The sequence below is a fragment of the Fusarium keratoplasticum genome, chromosome 1 (assembly GCF_025433545.1).
Source record: "Fusarium keratoplasticum isolate Fu6.1 chromosome 1, whole genome shotgun sequence".
NCBI lineage: Eukaryota > Fungi > Ascomycota > Sordariomycetes > Hypocreales > Nectriaceae > Fusarium > Fusarium keratoplasticum.
Window position 1 is genome coordinate 1138056 of NC_070529.1, and position 18007 is coordinate 1156062.

At 52.9% G+C, this 18007-nt stretch overlaps 5 protein-coding genes across 5 annotated transcripts; 1 reads left to right on the forward strand and 4 right to left on the reverse strand.

Annotated features, from left to right (window-relative positions):
* Window positions 1-450: 450 nt before the first annotated feature.
* Window positions 451-1122, reverse strand: NCS57_00035600 (HAP1 N-terminal domain-containing protein; the record flags this gene model as incomplete). The annotated part of the gene is made up of 1 exon (XM_053050442.1): window positions 451-1122. The coding sequence occupies one exon, from the start codon at window positions 1120-1122 to the stop codon at window positions 451-453; it is 672 nt and encodes a 223-aa protein (XP_052918957.1).
* Window positions 1123-5428: 4306 nt separating this feature from the next.
* On the reverse strand, window positions 5429-8409 carry NCS57_00035700 (HTH myb-type domain-containing protein; the record flags this gene model as incomplete). The annotated part of the gene is made up of 5 exons (XM_053050443.1): window positions 5429-6621; window positions 6685-7188; window positions 7241-7790; window positions 7843-8246; window positions 8358-8409. The coding sequence occupies 5 exons, from the start codon at window positions 8407-8409 to the stop codon at window positions 5429-5431; spliced, it is 2703 nt and encodes a 900-aa protein (XP_052918958.1).
* A 1876-nt stretch (window positions 8410-10285) lies between these two features.
* NCS57_00035800 (uncharacterized protein) lies at window positions 10286-11111 on the forward strand (the record flags this gene model as incomplete). The annotated part of the gene is made up of 3 exons (XM_053050444.1): window positions 10286-10414; window positions 10457-10606; window positions 10662-11111. The coding sequence occupies 3 exons, from the start codon at window positions 10286-10288 to the stop codon at window positions 11109-11111; spliced, it is 729 nt and encodes a 242-aa protein (XP_052918959.1).
* A 511-nt stretch (window positions 11112-11622) lies between these two features.
* On the reverse strand, window positions 11623-12134 carry NCS57_00035900 (uncharacterized protein; the record flags this gene model as incomplete). The annotated part of the gene is made up of 2 exons (XM_053050445.1): window positions 11623-11966; window positions 12029-12134. 2 exons carry the CDS (start codon window positions 12132-12134, stop codon window positions 11623-11625), a joined length of 450 nt encoding a protein of 149 aa, XP_052918960.1.
* Window positions 12135-14690: 2556 nt separating this feature from the next.
* NCS57_00036000 (Protein kinase domain-containing protein) lies at window positions 14691-16472 on the reverse strand (the record flags this gene model as incomplete). Its single annotated transcript, XM_053050446.1, has 1 exon — window positions 14691-16472. One exon carries the CDS (start codon window positions 16470-16472, stop codon window positions 14691-14693), a length of 1782 nt encoding a protein of 593 aa, XP_052918961.1.
* Window positions 16473-18007: the final 1535 nt, after the last annotated feature.

Here is an 18007-nt window from a genome sequence, read left to right on the forward strand (position 1 = left end):
CTAGCCGGTATCAGTTCCTTGTTTCCGAACACATCCTGTCCATCATGCCGTGCCGTCGTCTACCCACTGGTCATAGCGCATAAACGTAAAGTGAAGAAAAGAAGAAAAACAAGAAAGATATCATGGGGTGGTGAATGTTGATCCAGTCTGAATGAGATCCAAAGTCCCAGCCCGGTACATAAAGGGGTATTTCCAACTACAACCACAGCTTGTTAGCCAGTCGTGAATACAAGCGTAAATAATGTGCTCACCTCAAGATAAAGACACATAATGTCCAAAAAAGAAAACCAAAGCCGGCATAAAGACATCGTGTAAGATGTCGTCAATCCCAACAAAGCCAGTCATGATCCAAACTGCCTGGCCACTCCAACGCGGCTGCTGTCCCGTAGATATCCAGATGTGCCGGTGAACAGAGGAGAAGAAAGAGAAAAGAGGGAGGGATCCATCAAATTAACAGACACGTCGCCGCTTGAGGATATCCTCGTAGACCTCAATCTTCTCCGTCTTGGACTCGACAACAGTGATGAGACCAATGTGGCGCTCCCGCAGCTCCTCGTACGTCTTCTTCCAGAAGCCAGATTGGTTGGTCCAGTACTCGATCTGCTTGGTCAAGTCGGCGACACGGCGGCTGAGGCTCTGGTCGATCTGCTTGGACAGCTGGCACACACGGTAGCGGAGGTCACCGTTCTCGTCCTTCAGCGTCTTGTTCTCCTTTTCCAGACGGCAGACCTTGGCCCGCAGATTATCCATTTCGCGATGGCTCCGGGATGTAGAGTCGCAGGAATTGTCGATGGATCGACGGAGGCACTCATTCTCGGCCGCAAGGTGCTCGACTTGGTCCCTGAGCTGAGGGATAACGACATGGCACAGGCGATGAGTCTCGGCCTCTGCGTTATGGAGCCTCGCCCTCAGGGTCTCGTTCTGAGCAGCAAAGTCCTGGTTGGCCTCTTCGAGCTGCTGGTTCTGCTTGACAAGAGTCTTCCACTCTTCACGGCTGACCTTGTAGTAGTCGCAGGAGTGACGGTGGTGATGGTAGGATCGGGATCGCTTGACAGTGACGAACTGAGGCCGCCCCTCGGGGCTGGTCTCAACGTAGAAGCGTCGAGATGTCATTCCGGGCATAGGTTAAGTCTCGGAGTTTCTTTGACTGATGTCTGATTGTGAAGCTTGGGTGACCTGAGATCGCAGAGTGGTACCGGTTTCTGATGATCAGTCACAGTCAGAGTTCCAGAGAGCTGGGTAGACGATGGGAGATATAAAGACAGTCTATCTCTGAGACAACACGAGAGATATCTAGGACTCGGGGCTAAAGAGGATCAAGTAGTGTCTGCCTTTAGAGAAGAGCAGTTGTGAAGCTAATGAATGACCCTGATGATTGTCTCGGAAGGGGTCCACCAAGGAGAGAATGACAGCTGAAAGGGACACTGGGCTAATGCAGGTGATCAAAGAAGGTCAGAAGTGTTGTTTATAGAGAGCAAGAGGAACCGGGCTGCTGGAGGTCAGAGCAGAAGCTCTCTTTTATAAACACCAGCCTCTGTATCAGGCACTTGCTCTGACTCTGTCACCGGTAGAGAGAATGACACATAAACCACGCGGCAGTCAAACATGGTTTGAAAAAAATGGAAGAAGAGCGTCCTCAAGGCCATGCTATCGTGGCTTGTAGGGGCGGCTGATGAGTAGGAGTCAACAAGTGTAAATGTTCCTGAAGGTTCCGTCTTGGCCTCTGCTCTAGGACTTGAGAAACGAGTGTGGCAGACTCGACAAGAAAAGCAAGCAAACAACTGTGGCAGAGCAACCAGCACTTTGGTTTGATGGGTGTCCAAGGGGGACTTTGGGAATTAGTCGGTCGGATGAGGCGCGCGTGGTCCATGTCTCAATGGTGATGGTGGTCATTCCCGGGCAGACAAAGACAAAGAAAAGAGTGGCTGACAGGGAGAGTTTAGAGCAGCTGTGACAAGATGGACTATACTTGGAAAGCATCCATAAAACAGAGTTGACCTGCGGGCTTGAAGGCTTGCATGAAAGTCTTTGAGGTCCGTTGTTAGAGGCGCTTGACCTCGAGCAGCCCAGCCAGGGGCATCGATGATTTGACTTGCACGGACCGAGCGGCGTCAAAGAAGCGGCTAACGAAAGGGCACCAAAGAGAAGAGAGCAACGGGGATAACAGCAGCAGCAATATCCATTCTAGTTTGTTGTGTCGTGCATGCGTTTTGGCGGGAGATGGGAGTGACGTGCATGGTGCAGGAGTTCGTCCACGAGGGCGAGCGGGAGATAGACATGGTGACCTGCAGGGCATACAGTGTGAAAAGAAGTTAATTTGGGCGGTACTGATGAATGCACGCAGCTTGGCGGGGGAAGCAAGTACAATACAGTGTATATATGACCGACACACAGTCTCGCTACCGCATGACATGTACGCCTTGTGAGGCCTCATCGTCCATCCATCTTCTCCTCCTCCACACCATCAAAGGCCCAAACCAAACAAAAGAGGAATCGTCACCACGGGACCCCTTGCAGCAGCATCGACCCGAGATGCACCGCCCGATCACTCGGTTCCAGGCCCTGCAACATGCGACGCAGGGCAGTGCAAGTGCAGTAGTAGAGCAGGGCTGTTTTTGAGCCTCTGCTTCCGTCCAAGTCTTTTCTTTGTCTACGCACCAGGCTGTGGTTGAGATGGCTTCCTGACCCTATTTATTTTACATTGCTCTTGACATGTTTCATTTGAATCAAAAGAGAAGTCCCATCAATTATCTCGAGAAGCAGGCCTCTCGGATCAGCTGGAGCCAACCATTGGAAGCCTGCGCCACGAAGCCGAACCTGAAGATGCCCACCACCTCTCCCAACTCTCAACCAACAAACACATTCTCCTCTCAGCCGTCACTCCCGACATTCTCGGCCCCCAAACATCCCACAACTGGTGACGAACCAGCGTGGCTTGTTCCCCAGGCTGCAGCGAGGCACTCTGACAGCCTGCCTCATGGCTTGTTACACTTTCAGAGCCTTCTCGTCACATCGCCATACCCCACGAGGCCCACGGATCTTGATACCTTCTCTCGGCCCAGCCGAGATGCCTCTGGGGGCGACGATACCCAGCCTCGCCATGCCCAGGAACCGGCTCTCCCAGCTCATCTTCTGCTTGGCCTATTTGCTGCCTGACGGCGACTACCCGATTCCTCCCGTGGTTCAAGCACCAGCCTGATTCCACTGCAGCCTGGTTGTTGCAGCCAACTTGCCTGCAGCCATGTCCGTCGCAGAAGAGTCCGTCAGCATTGCCCTGGGCAAGTTCGTGGATCGAAGTTTGCCTGGGTCGGTGACATTCCGGTACAAGACACTTGTGACTAATGCAGAATTCAAACGGAGGAGCCTTTGAGTCTTGACAGTCACGAACCTGGCAAAGATGGTGTTCACAGAATCGTGTGCCTCGTTCTGCTCGTCGACCACAGCCTCGTCTATCGTTGTTGCCTGGACACACCCCATACAGGTCTGCTTACTTTCAGAGTTGCTCATAGGGGATCTGAGAGAAGGGGAGCTTACGGTCTTCACATACGATGTGTGTTGTCCCTTGAAAAGAAAACCTCCTATTCTCACAGCCGGCCTCGGAGCACTGTTGGTGCCCTTCACAATAACGGCCCTCCATCGCCTCAGCTTCACAGCCGCCATATACGCACTCGTGATACGGGCAGTAGTCTTTGCCAAGCCTTCTCAGCCGACAATTGCGCGTCTTGCACGTGTGCCTTTTGCAGTAACCACTCCCCGGAGACTCCTGGCCTTCGATGCAGCCTTGCTCAGCACATGTGTGGTCGCGGCAGTGGGATCCCCCCTCACGTTCGGCTTCGCAGTCGGGTGCCTCGCAGTAGTGTGCGCCACAGAAGGGTGAGGGTTGGCCATTATCACGGACGTGACAGAGACGCTGGCATTGTGGTTTCCGGCAGTGACGATGTCGCTCACAGAAGCGTTGAGGGTCATCTGGATCAACTCCTTGAGCAAAGGCTATGCAATGAGTGTCATCACATGTGTGGTCTTTACAAAAGGGACCGGCATTTTTGTGGTTTCGACAGTCGCCGTACTCGCAGCGATGCTCGTGGCAAAACGCCAGATCTTGACCGTTATGCCACGTCCGTTGAGCCTCGCAGCCAGGTAGCGTACACAGATCTGTTTCCTTGGTGTCAATTGCTAAAGTAAAGTCCCACTGTAGGCCAGGGATGTCTCACGGAGCGGCGTGCAGTACCTGTACAAGGCCGAGTTCCCGTCCTTGACGTCGAGATTGCATCTCGTTCCATTGTCAACAGCCTGACACCGGATATCTTGGGGATATTTGTTAGCAACCCTCCCGAGTTGTCGCCGTCGACTCACGCTGGCTGCACACTACAGCTCGGGGCAGCTTTGCATTCGGGCACGCCCGTCCTCCTTCAACTTGCCTGCAAGCGTGGAACTGACAATACTGCGATGCAATTCTTTGACCATTGAGCTTCAGTGCTGTAGGCGGGTTACGGCACACGGTTCCGGCCGCTGCGCATGTAGCCTCGTAGCCAATTCCTTGACCGGGATATACTCTCTGGAACATGTCGACTCTTCGATGGTCTTGGAGCGTGGATATGAGAAGATGTGAGACTACGTCCTAACTATCACAGGTATAACTGATGTTGGTCTCGCCATAACCCTTATATCACTCCGTGCCAATACACAGATACATGGCACATGATGCTCTTGCTGTATATCCACGGATGGCACGTCTCACAAGCTTCATGGTTCAGGCTAGGTACATACTACGGATAGTTGACGTGGTGTCTCGGCTCGCTGCACCACATATGGCATACGGCATCGAAGATAGCTTCCTGATTGGAGTTAAATACATCTTTTTCGAGTCTCGTGATCATGCCGTTGCCGTTGCCGTCGGGCACAAATATATATTAAGGCTACCCAAGAGTTTTCAACCCCCTGGCTTGAACTCTCCTGGTTTATATCGTATCGCGATAACACAGAATCGCTATGACCGTTGCACAAGAATCACGAGGACAAGCCAGGTACCGAATTGTAATGCTTTTGATTTGATAGTCTATCGCAACTATTCCCGCTCCCCCCCTACCCAACAATCATGCTCCTAAGTCGTGGTATCATTGCAAGCAAAGACTGGTTCATTTCACCCCTTTTTGTTAAAATTCCGCCGTCGAGGCTTTTTCATCTATAGCTAGGCCCCCTCCCTAAGTAGTCAAATCAGGGCAATGCCTAGAACTTTAGGGGTAGCCGAGTGCACTTTTATCCATGGTGCTTTTGTTATAGCAAATGGGAAACCGAAAAGAAAAAATGTTCAAAAAGAAACAACAAGATGAGGCGTGGATGAGCTCAGAGTGGAAGCAAAAACTCTTCATGGCTTGGCATCAGCCGTTGTTACCGAGTCGGACTGCAGGCGTCCTTGTGCGACGTTGCATTACAGCGACTCTGCCACCGCCGCCTGAAGGCCCTGTAGTAGCGCCGCCTCTGCAGCGTTGTCGTGCATATCGTGTTGAGGCTCAGGGGCCGGCACATGGGGCATCTGCATGGTGTGGACGGGCGCCGCTGGCGGAGGCGACGGGAATGTGAGTTGCGAGTGTTGAGGGGGAGAGTATTGAGGCTGAGCGGCCTGCGCGGGGACGGGCTGAGGAGTCGGGGTGTGATGAGCCGGTGGCGAGTGATGCATCTGCCCGACAGGAGTCGACGTGTGGGATCGAGCCTGAGCGGGAGAGTGCATGGCGCTCTGGGGTTGTTGTTGCGGTAGGTGTTGCTGCTGGGCTCGAGGAGTGTGAGGTGCCTGTGGCCGGGCGGGCTGCTGAGGTGTAGACTGATGAGACTGTTGTGTAGCAGTCATCAAGCTCGGTCTGGCTTGCGGCAGCGAGGAGGGCGGATATCCCGAGGAAGTGGCAGAGTTGTAAGAGTGAGTAGGTGTTTGATGTTGCGCGGGCGAGCCGTGTTGCGTCGACGCGGCCTGTGCTGCACTCGCAGCTTGAGCGGGTGTCATGACAGCCTGGCCGACTGCTGAGGCTGGTGTTCCCGCTGCCCGTCCTTGTGGAGGGTTCTGCAGCCCCCCGGCCAGTGTCATTATGCCTTGTATCCTAGCCTGATCCTCCTCCGAGTTCAACCTGGCGCGTTCCTCCGCCTCCTTCCTGGCTGCCTGTGTAGGGGCGCGAGTCTTGAGTTCGCCAGTTACGGCCTGTAGATAGTACGGCATCTCTGAGTTGGTCTTGAGGAAGAACAGCTTGAGGTTACGGGCCTTGTCCTTGAGTTGCACCTGTGTCCGATCTTTGAGTATATCGGATATGGTGCCATTCTGCCCAAACAGGGTGAGTATTTGACTCCAGTGAGGGCCCTTGACCATGTCAAGACCAGCCATGAGTGCCTTTTCTTCTTCTTGAGTCCAAGGGCGGCGTGTCGAGTGGAGACCCTCTCTCCTGGTGTGGGCGGACGACTTTGAGATTGCCGCCTGTCTCGCCTTGTCATACAACACAGCACTCGGGCAGGTTTGATTCGGCGGCAAGTTTTGACCAGGCTCCGGAGGAGGAGGAGGAGGCTCGGGTATGCTGTGTGTGTATGAGTAGTAAGGATGCTGAGCATGCGACTGCTGGAGTTGGCTGAGATACGATTGCGCTACCAGATTGTTGGCGAGTGTTCTTGGATAAAGTTTGAGATCCAGATCGGTTTCACACTTACTTGTACTTGTAGGTACGGTTGGCTGATAAGGGACTGGAGATAGCCCGTGTAATGTGGTCTTGACGTAATTTGAAGTACTCTCGGCCACAAGAGCCTCCAACTCCTTATAGTCCGTCATAAAGTCCACCTTGCCATTTGTCTGAGGCGTCGAAGAAGGCTCTGCCTTCTCGGGGCTCTTTGTGGGTTCGGCTGCAGCCGGTTGTTCAACAGTTTCAGTTGCAGGTGTTGGTGTTGGCTCTGGGTTGGTCTCGGTCAAACCAGCCAGAGCGTCCTGGACAAGACCCGAGGTCGTCTTCTCAAAGAAGGAAGATAGATCATCCAAGTCGAGATCGGGATCGTCATTTCCGGCCGCGTCACCCAATAGGTCAACCGCAGTCTCCTCGCTGGATGGCATGGGATGGCCCAGCCTTGATCCGAGATCCGACATCAACGCCAGTCGAGTCTTGACACAAGTAGCAACTTGAGCCAGCAAGTCATCCACTTTGTACTTTTCCCTTAGAGATGCTGTTTTTCGTCAGCGAGAGCTCTCATGATGTGGCGCCTGTAAGACACTCACCAGTGTCGGGTTGCGCTTCGCCCTGAAGAGCGTCTTTCCTTGACCGTACAGATGAGATGAACTCCTGATCTGCTGGTGTCAGATCCGAATTGTGATGAAGCCCACGTAGCTTATCCTCCATCCCGCTTATTATGGCGTCATCCAGTATCGGCCCAGACTGTTGTTCTGGCGTTTTCGTAGCAAGCGCGTCGATCGCAACTTGAGTCTTGAGGGACAGGTACAGGTCGAGTGCATCAGAACCAAGGTCGGAGACTTGTCCTCGAAATATGGAGTGAAAGTTCTGATGAGCGTTGGAATACGACGGTGTGGTCTGGAGTAACCAAATAGCGAATTGCGCGAGATTCGCGAGGTCGAGGATGGTGCGAGATTCATGGTCTTGGAGCTCCAGCTCATCAGCAGATAGGATGGCGCTGGTAGAGTAGATCTGCTTGATCTGCTCAAAGGAAGTCTGCAGGTTCCGGAAAGCCTTGGCGTGTTGCGATTCTGCATCTCGGATCGGCTTTATTGAGTCGTCGAAGGATTGCGAGAACAAGAGGAGGATAGAGAGAGCCTATGCCAGTCGTGTAAGCACTCGGTCGCGGTACGTAGTCGCGCCAACCTACCATGTTGCCGAGCGCATGTCGACTGGCCTTGCGCAGGTATTTTTGAGGGTCAGAGAGGAAGGTTACGGGGGGTGGAGGGAGAGAAGCTTCGGGGATGGGTGCGGGATCAACATCCATCGGATCATTTGTCGTCTGAGCCATGTTTGCGTCCTGAGTGAACTGGGACACCAGATCGCCGACATTGTTGAGCGCATTCTGAACCAGAAGTGCAAGCCCATCTTCCAGCGATTCTTCGGCGCCTGGGTCTGGCTCGAACGCGTTATCGTGGGCAGGCTCGGTCTCGGTCTTGACCCTCTTGGAGGACTCGTCGCCATTGGTGTTTCCATCGAAGGGACGCTTGGTCGCGGCTTGCAGCATCGAGTCCAGGTCGAGGCCGTCGAGGATGTTTGTCTCTTGCTTGATGCCTACGGGCACGGCAGTCAGCATGGTTACGCAGCAGACCGGCGCGAGCTCGCAAGAGTTCTTCAGGTGGCGGGGGATCAAGCGGGACATTGGAAGCATGGATTTCTACGCACCCGTCGGGGACATGGCCGCGCTGAGATCGGGCTGGGCGGGCTCAGCCATCATGGTGACTTTATCGGTACATAAGCAACAGGCGCAATTAGAGGTATTTCTCGTCTGAGGAGCTCAGAGGGCAGCGCGGCAGCTGGCGACGGCTTCGTTCTGGCGTCGAGAGGCGGCGGGATGATGGTTGTCCGGAGAAAATTTGCTGAGTAAGTCCGATCGGTGCCCTTATTTCTGGCCCCAGAGCTCAGGTGAGGAGCGATACACAAACGGCACAGGATGAGAAGGGAAATTTATATTCCGCCGCAAAATTCAAAATTCTAGCCGTTTGGATGATTGAAGCTTTGGTTGAGGATCAATAAACAATATTATTAACTGATTAACCATTTTTAACACTCTCCATTGGCATTTGCGACGACAGTAAACAATTTGCTTGGACTCGTTGATGCTTCTGATAAGCGACTATCGGCGAATACAAGCACCGATTGACCGAGATAGATACTTATCAACAGAGGCACCCAGCCTGGGGGCGGTGTTCAATCTTACCCAGCAGCCTCAGCAACGATAACACCACTGCTGTGTGAGCTGCCCCTCCGATGACATCAATCGATAGTCTACTGGTGCCCATTGAAACGCCTGGCCAAGAAAACGGCCTAATTATTTGCTTGTTCGTTGGTAAGAGCTTCTTACGCGCCACAAATGCAAGGCTTGTGATTGGCTGCGCATGCACATGCTCAAGTTGCGACTTGAACATCATCTTCGAGGTTACGCGAATCATTCCTCGAGACTTGATTAAATCTTGCAATCAAAGCATTGTGGAAGCCTAGAGATGAATTATGCTTACTCTCGGCGTTCTTTGGTGTATTCATCAACAAGTCTTACCTGTTCTTGATCATCCATGATGCGCTCGGTTGCGTCTTACTCACCTATCAAGTTAGGTGTTTGTTTTGTTTGTTTCAAGAGAACAAATGTTTATCTGTCTCTAGACTAGCCATGAGCTTATAATGCCGTTTATAAAACATCAATCCTTTAGAGTCTCAAGCATCCTCTCAGCCCGAGTGGGTCATGCTGTGAGAGGTCAAATACCGGGGCGATGACGGTAGACACTACATCTAGTTCACGGTATGGCATTGTTAGGTCTTGCGCTTTGGTACTGAATCAAGGTGTCTTGTTCTTTACTGTGCTCTGGCGCGATTACGCTCAGGGGGGAAGTATGCTCTCCGTGATAATTCGCTTTTGCTTCAGTGACAACCCTTGCAATGAGAAGCAGCAACACACGAAGTAGAAGTGGTGGATATCAACACCAATATGCGAACTCGAGATAAAAACAAAAATCAGTAGACTGACATCATTGAACAAACTCCACTCAGCGATTCTGCTGGCATACACCCCTTCCACGCCATGAAACAAGACCCCTATGTGGCTTCTCAAAACGGTTGCGCTAGACTCGGCCGCCTCTGTGGCGTTGTTGATGGCCATTTTTCACAATGCATGGCTCAAGCCACGGAGATCTTCAGCTTCTTTTTCATCAATGAGATGTGAGTTTTCCATCGATGTTATGACCCTGTCCTTGGGGGCTGCCCCAAGAGCCCGACCTGGCTTCGGGTATCCTCATTGTCGAGTTTCTACTATATCACTTGTCCTTGGCCGAGGCTCCTTGAGCGCTCTAGATGACTACCTATGTTGTTAGATGGGAGGCTTAGGTAGTCTAAAGGTGCATCATCCGCACTGGGCAGGTAGCCGTTGCTTTACGTGTTGAGAGCTCAGAGAAGGAGTGTCCCACCACTTGAACCGCACCCATGAACCATTTTTAACTCCCCAAAGCTTCTAAAGTCTCATTTTCAACATCCCGATTCTACAATTCACCTCATATCCTAGATCCTAGATCCTATCGTCCTAAGATTGCTTTACTCCAGCTTCACTATATCCCTAGACTACCATGGTGGACAAATCGCAATGCCAGACGCACACCCGCACACCCTGGGGTAAACCCGCCCATCTCTACGACCGCCGCATTCGATACCTGTTCATGGGCATCCTCTTTGTCACCATTCTCGCCGCCGTCGTGGTAGCTGTCCTTGTCGTTGTCGATCTCGCAAACGGTCACTAGAAGCAGCCGGAACCTGACCTGTCGAACCTGATGTCTGCCGACTTTCTGGTGTCAAAGCTGTTTCACGGCGATAAAGAGAAACATCCGTATCACCCGCCTTTTCAGATCTGTGGGAATCACCTTCACGACTGTCAGGCGTACTTCAAGCCCGTACGCTCCATCCTTTGGGCCTTGGCTGCTCTTCCTTACTAACACGATGGCTTAGAACTTTTGTTGTCCTCCGCTCCAAGTTTGCCACGAGACAAAATGGTCTCCCTCGGGGATATACTGCTGCGCTATAACAGACGAATGCATTGTTTCTGAGGAGCACCCTGCGACATGTCTGGCCAACACGACGCAGTGCGGACGAGAACTTGGTGGTGGATGCTGTCCCGAAGGCACTACATGTTCGCCGGATGGGTGTCTACAGCAATTAGACTCAGGAACAGGACTCCTGGACAGCCTGCTGCTGCCAAGAATGGAGATGGATAAAGAGACGGTGTCTGAGACATTCGACATTGGACAAGACAGGGCGGAAAGCCACAAGGCGCTCTCGACCGGGTTCAAGTTTGGCGAAGTTGGGATGGTCAAGCTAAGTACAAGCGAAATGCTTCAAATACCGTACATGGGCATGATGTTGTCTGTGGGTATGGCCTTGTCATTTGCCGCCTTGTAGATTCATCTGGGCCCTGAGTGTGGTTTGCATAATTTGAGCAGCAAGTTGGTTAGCCCATGACCTCGACATGGCACAAATCCACGATTGATTATGAATAGTAGACATGAGTTTCAAGGTGTTTGCTTCTATGTGCAGATCTATATCTGTATATTTGTTGAATATTCCGCCACCAGGAGACGCACGCGTTCCCAGATGCGAAATGTATTGTCATTTACATTTCTGTCATTATTTATCCAGCCATTATCATTAGTCAAGACCACCAACCGGGGTGCTCCCATTGCCGCCCAACAGCAACAGACCCGGTCCAAAAATCACCTCATGCCCGTCCACGGGATACATCTCCAGAGTATGAGTCAACATACACGTGGGATCATTCACACAAAAGTAAATGCACCCAAAACCGTCGCAGGGGCGTAGCCAGCCCGATAAAACGCCAAACCGGGGGGGTATCATAATATGCATACGAAGTAGAAAAAGGTTCCAAAAAGAAGTAGATGAGGGTTGTTGCCGATTACATCCAGACGGCGAAAAAGAGCATGACGAGGACGAGGGCGATGCTCGTGTAGGCGACGTGCTTCCGTCCCGAGGCTGCGTTGCCCTCCTCGCTGGGCTCGGATCGTGAAAAGACGGAGTTGGTATTGTTGCCAATAAAGTCGAGGACGTCGTTGGACGATGATGCCAGGTCGAGGAGCAAGCTCATGCCGCCGTGCGCAAACGACTTAACATTGACAGAGGCAGCTTCGAGGATGGACGCCTTGAATGCGCCGGGCGCCAGCTTCTGCGTCAGGGCGACCTGTCTCGAGCGGTCTTGGGCGTGAACGAGGCGCTCATGAGGAGGTAATTGGGATGCCACGCCTAGAAGGTGGTTTGTTAGCTTGGGGAAGCTCGGTGACGCGGCCTTGCGCAAAGAGACGTACCATGTGTCGCGAGCTGCGACGTCCCAGAAAGGTGGACAGAATCAGCTGCCAAAGCTATGGACACCAATGCCCATAGCAGAACCAAGAGTGAAGTCGGCGAACGCATCGTGATGCAAAAGCGATGAAAGGAGCTCTTTCTCTCTCTCTTCCTCCTTTTGGCGAAAAAATCGTTTAGATATAAGCGAATGGGCGAGTAATGGCAAGCCAAGATACGAGTTGGAGCTCTTGCGCGTCGTTGTCGTCGTCGTGAGGTCGAAGCAGCCACCAGCAATTAACTTTGCCCCTCCAAATCCGGACCAGTAGGTAGCGACAGCAAAGCAAAAAGAGAGTTTTTTCCCGAAGGTTGTAGCGATGATCAGGAAAAGACTGTGAGGGTCCGAAAAATCCAAAATTCCTTCCAAGGCTGCAGCCCTTTCCACCACTCCTTAAACAAACAGATGACGATGGGGCCGCCCGTTCGAGGAGGGAGCTGAAGAATTCAGAGCAAAGGGGATTGGACGGGTTTTCGGGGCCACGCGTACGGGTGTGGTGTGTGTCTCGATCGTGGGGGCAGAAGCTTGGTCGAATGTCTTTCAGGCTGCCTTTTTTGTTGTTCCAGATGGATGTAAACGATTGATGGATGGAATGAAGCGTCGTCCCAATGTAAATAATAAAAAACACCACTGCCTTGAGGATCTCGTTGGGAAACTGGGTCGTGGTCCCTTATTAAAAAAAAGAAGGTCGCAGGTAAAAGAAAACAAGGCAAGGCAAGGCAAGGTAAAGCTCCTTAACCTTGCCTTGACCCTTGAGCTCATTTTTCCCGCTATTGCTGCACATCGTCGATGGTGGAGTGTGTGCGTCACGACGCTATTGGCTGTGCCAACCCTCCAACTCGGTGCTGGCAGAGTCTCACTAAAATAGAGCGTTGGCGCTAGAAAGGGTAAAGGGGGTGGAAAAAGGCCCGCATCGACCATTGAGAGAGCCATTTTTCATTCCTTGCTGGAGCCTTGCTCAGCCCATTATCATCCTGCTTTTCTCAGCCTGGGCAAAAAAAAAGAGGAGGAGTGTGAGATCTCTGTTCTCCGCGTCTGGGCAGTCTTGCAGGGGCTGAAGCAAGGCAGGGCTAAGATGCAACCTGCTGACGACACTGGTTCCCATACCTCCTACTTTCTAGAAGGAAGGAGGGGGAGAAAATCGTCTCATGAGGGCCTCTCTCGGCCTTTTCTCAAATGGGGGCAAGGCTGGCCCAGAAAATTTCAGCCTCAGGAGGCGGCCGGTGGGATAAACGACTCATGCGCAAAAGACATTCGTCCATTTATTTCTCAACAAAGCACAGGCTCTTTTCGCCACTCAATAGTTAGCCCCTGGGCCATCCATCCAAAAGACTCTAGAAGGGAAAATGAAGAAAAATTGTCCAAGCCAACAGAGAGTTGCCCTGCGATTACCGCGTGTCCCTTCTCTTTCAAGTCACAGCCTCTCCACCAAAGATGGATCCTGATCCTGATCCTGCTTTCTCCCTCAGCTGCCTCCCATGTTCCCCCTCCCTCCCCCACACTCGCTCACTTTTCTCGGCGTCGATGACGTACGCCTCTCGGGAAAAGATAACGGGACGAGGCTAATTGGAGAGCAAGAACTCTACCGTGGAACCGATTGGTTCATCTTGCCCACGCGTCTCTGGCTCAGAGATATGGACCTTGATCTCGATACAGTTGGCAGCCAGAGCAAGAACCTTGAGATCAAGCTTGACATGTATCAAGGGACTCAATGACAGGGAACGTCAGGCTTGGCTAAACGGGCTTGTCCCGGGATCACGAAAAAACATGGAAGCCACCCCATCCATGCCCCCCCTCTCCCCCCCAGTGTGAAACGCTTCCTTTGCAAAGTCGGCATCGGCCGAGCTGCATCCACCTGCAAACTGGACCTCGTTGATCTTTTCCCCATGTCATGTCGCAATGCCTATGTCATGCGTTATAAAAGGATCGATCCTGTTTAGGCACACCAGTTACAACATCGTCGCCTAGCATGGGAAAAGCCTCACGAATGATGCCCTCTCCCGTGTTTCACATCCACGCCCATCTCTGCAGCAGCACTGCCATTGCCCAAACGGGACCAACACTCAAGAGCCCATGCCCATGCCTCACGTGGGAGTACCCTCCAATCACAAGAATGTCAAATGTAAATTGCATGCCAAATGTCTCAAGCTCATGAATCGTAGTGCCTTATCCAATCCCCACTTTCTTCCATTGTCTCGGCCTTTTCTAGGCTAATGCTCTTTTTATATCCTACAATATCATCTTCCTTTTTCGTAAATATATGCTTCATCTACCTTGTCTTCAAGGCTGACACCATGGTAGAGATTCAATGTTTGTGTGTGAGATCCGCGCCTTGCTGATGATGCAGATACAAGTCAGCCTCGCATCCCAAGCCCCTCTCATGTGTCAGATATATGAAGCACAATTTGACACTGCCAGGGTTGAGCTTACTCCAGGCAGACCGACGACGAGCCGTCACGTTTCAGATCAGCGGGAGTACGTATCTTGGGTAATAGCTTGAGTAATAGCCCCAACCCCAATAAATGAGTTCGCTCCAAAGGAATCGCTCATCGCAATAAGATTAATAAAATGTTTGATGACAGTCAACGCAGACAACGCGTCCTCGTATTCAACCCACGCTCGGAAGTCTCTTATGGACCTGCCGCATAGAGCTGGCCCTGAGCATTGGTCATTCGCGACCAAGTGCCCTGCGGCATCATCTGTGGTGGACTTGGATGCCCAGTCATGTAGAGACCATCCACTTCGGCCTCGCTGCTGGTCGTCGTGCGGCTACCCTGTGAGTACTCGCCACTGCTGCTATTCCGGCTGTGCTGGTATGTCCGCATCGTACCGTGACCGACGCTGGCTTGATACTGCGACCGACCCATCACGCTGCCAACATTGGATTGGATCTGTAGCCCACCAAACGAGGTTTCAAGGTCTTGCGAGTATTGATGCACGCAATGCGGCTCCGAGATGCCGCAGACCTCCGTCATGATCTGGTAGATGCGTTGCTGTACCTCAATGGCAGGAGGCCGGTCATATGGATTGGCCGACAACATACCCGTGACCACATGTAGTATGGGTGTGACTCCTCGGAAGAAGTTTGAGTCATCCTTGCCTGGCGACGATTTCCGAGAGGCGTCTTTGGCGAGACCCGACATCCATGCTTCTACTTGGCCCAGGTTCTTGTGGAAAGATGTGTCCAATACCGCACCACCTCGCCCAGCCGTCTTGTGTTTCGCAGACCGGAAAGCCGCGAACTTGCTTGATGACTTTTTGACCAGCAATGATAGAATTTCTAGTATGATGCATCCTAGTGAGAATATATCGGCCTGCTGGGCGCTTAGATGCGCGTTTGAGGCTAGAAACATTGCTGTGGACGAGTTGGAGTTGTAGTGCTGCATCATGCTAAAGTGAGTGTCCTCGGGAGGCGTGAATCGGTTTGGCGGACTTGACGCGCCCGCAGGTCGTGCCCATTGCTCTGGTGCTGCATAGTCATACCATTCTCGATCGAAAGATGACTTATCCGTATGAAGAATAACAGCGTCGGGAGTTAGTCGAGTGGAGTCAGAGAAGAAGATGTGGTTCTGGTTGGTGAAGAAGATGGTTGATGGTTTGATGTAGCCGTGCGATCGATTCTTGCTATGGAGATAGCAGAGGGTGTCGACTAGGCACAGAATCCAGTTCATTAGGAGCTCCCTACGGCGTGTCTTTGCCAGGTGCTTGAACTGAGATGGTGTCGTCGCCAGAAACGACTTGAGCGTGAGGTCGCTCGGCGGCGAGAAGAGAACGTATCCGAATCCATTGTGAGTGTAAGACGCCCAGTACGAGACCATGTGCTCGTTCTGCAGCCCCTTGATCCCTTGGATGGCGTCTAGAAACTCGGATATCGGTATGGCACCAGGCCCTGCGCCCAAGGAATATCGCCGGCGACAAAAGAACGCTCCCGAAACATTGGGGAGCTTCACCTTGTCGATGGCATGGGACTTGTGAGTGGCCAGGGGAGATCGCTCAACAACATCGAGGGGCACAACCTCGTGGTCGCCGTACACAAGGTGGCTCCCGCGCTGCAGAGGCTTGAGGAGGTAGTGGAATTGACGCTGGTAAAACTTCTTTTCGACCTTTTCGTCGCGGACTGCTGTCAGGGCGAGCCGGTCCACGTCCTCGAGGGCAATGGGAAGCTCGGCATCGTCCCAACCATCGTCAATAACTCCAAAGATCTGATCGGGTACGCCGAGGTCGACCAGGATGAGGAACATGCGGGGGGCATCATTCCGGATGCTCTCCCAGTAGGTGCGCTCGGTGAGGTCCTCGCCGCCAAAGGCGACGGGACGGTCTAGGCGCTCAATCTCATCTGGGAGAAGCTGGCTCAGGACGAAGGGCCGGGTGACGGTGGCTTCGATGCGAGAGTCGACCCACCACTGTGGCATTGTCGACTTGGCGGACTATATGGGGGGTAGGTGAAGGATAAGGAGATGACCCCTCTAGGTGTACGATGCTGCGTCGCCTAGACCTGCATCTGTAGTTGGAGGGTTAGATCGCTGAACGTGGGCAATGCGGCAGCTGAGGCTGGGTCTACCGTATGGCGGTGCTCTTTTGAAACTCGCAGCGGCGGGACTGATGGAAGCGCAGTCAAGGTCCGTCTGATTCGGATAACACCGTCTTGGATGAGAAATCAAAGGATTACTGCCGTGGCTGTCTGCTCAGGGGACATGGACGACTTTCATATGATGGATGCATGCAGTAGTAGCAACACCAGCAGCAACAACGGCAGCCGTGGAGAAGGTGACAGTGGATGGCGTCCAGGGTTCGGGGGCTCGCCTCATGGCTCGTGGCATGTGGACGGCATGGACATGGCTTGGGCCAGGATCCGTCAGAATGGAGGCGAGGGAGACGGACAGGTCGGGGCCGGGATCGGGTGCTGCAGATGCAGAGTAAAAGACGAATGGATGGAGCAAGCGAAAGCGCGCGAGTTAGAGGCTTATCTCGTTCAAGAGCGGAAAGCAAGACTGGAACTGGGGGGTGTGTGAGGTTGCCCGCGCGGTGGCTGCGGGCTGTCGTGACGGCGTGATTGGCGAGGAGGGGCAGAGAGACAGTGGCCGGCGGGCGCAGATAAGAAGGGCTGAGAGTGACTCTGAAATGGGAACCGAGAGGAGAGGAACGAAACGTGAGTGAGACGATGGATGGGATCCGATTTCAAGAGGGGCCTGGGCCTGACTCGAGGCGATTCGCTCGCAGGTTAAAAGTCGTCAACTGCCCATTCCCGCTTGGTAGCTAGAGCGGGCGTTTTTATGTCGCAGAGGATGGAACCAGCGGGCGTATCGTAGCGCGTTTATTACCGGGAGGTACCGCTCCGTTCATTGCTTGCTTGCTTGCTTGCAGCGCAGCCCTTGCAGGGGCGTTTTCAAGAGGGGCGCTGCTGCTGATGTTTAATGTCGCGTGCTCTTGAAAGTAGCAATCCTTGGCTTGCGTCTCTCTCGAGGCTGTCTAGATGTCGTCGACTCCGACTGTTTGCGTCGCTTCGATCGATTGGCATCACCACTTTAGCTTCCGCCATTGGATGTTGCTTGGTCAAAAGCCCTGGAGAGCCCCTCCCGTCGTCAATGTCGGCGGATTCAAGGTGCAGGTTTGCGGGCGTAGAAGGCGCCCCAAGTGACATTTTATCCATTCGAGCCCTTGACGGTTCCCCCCGCCATCTTTCATCACCAGCAGGGGTCCATGTTTGACTTCCCCACCCCAGTCCGAACTTGAAGCTCGCTCTTTAAACATCCATTCCCGGGCACGAACTTCCAAAAGGCTCTTTGTCTCCATTTGCGGCTCGGTGCAGTTCATAACGGGCGCAGTAGCGTCGACTGATGCCTTTGCTGGATGAACCATCTTGCCGGTGTTCCGAACGGAACGGAAGCATCACCAAGGTCCTAAAGGGGCTGCTAGCTGCTGCTTAACCTACCCTTACCTCCTCCAC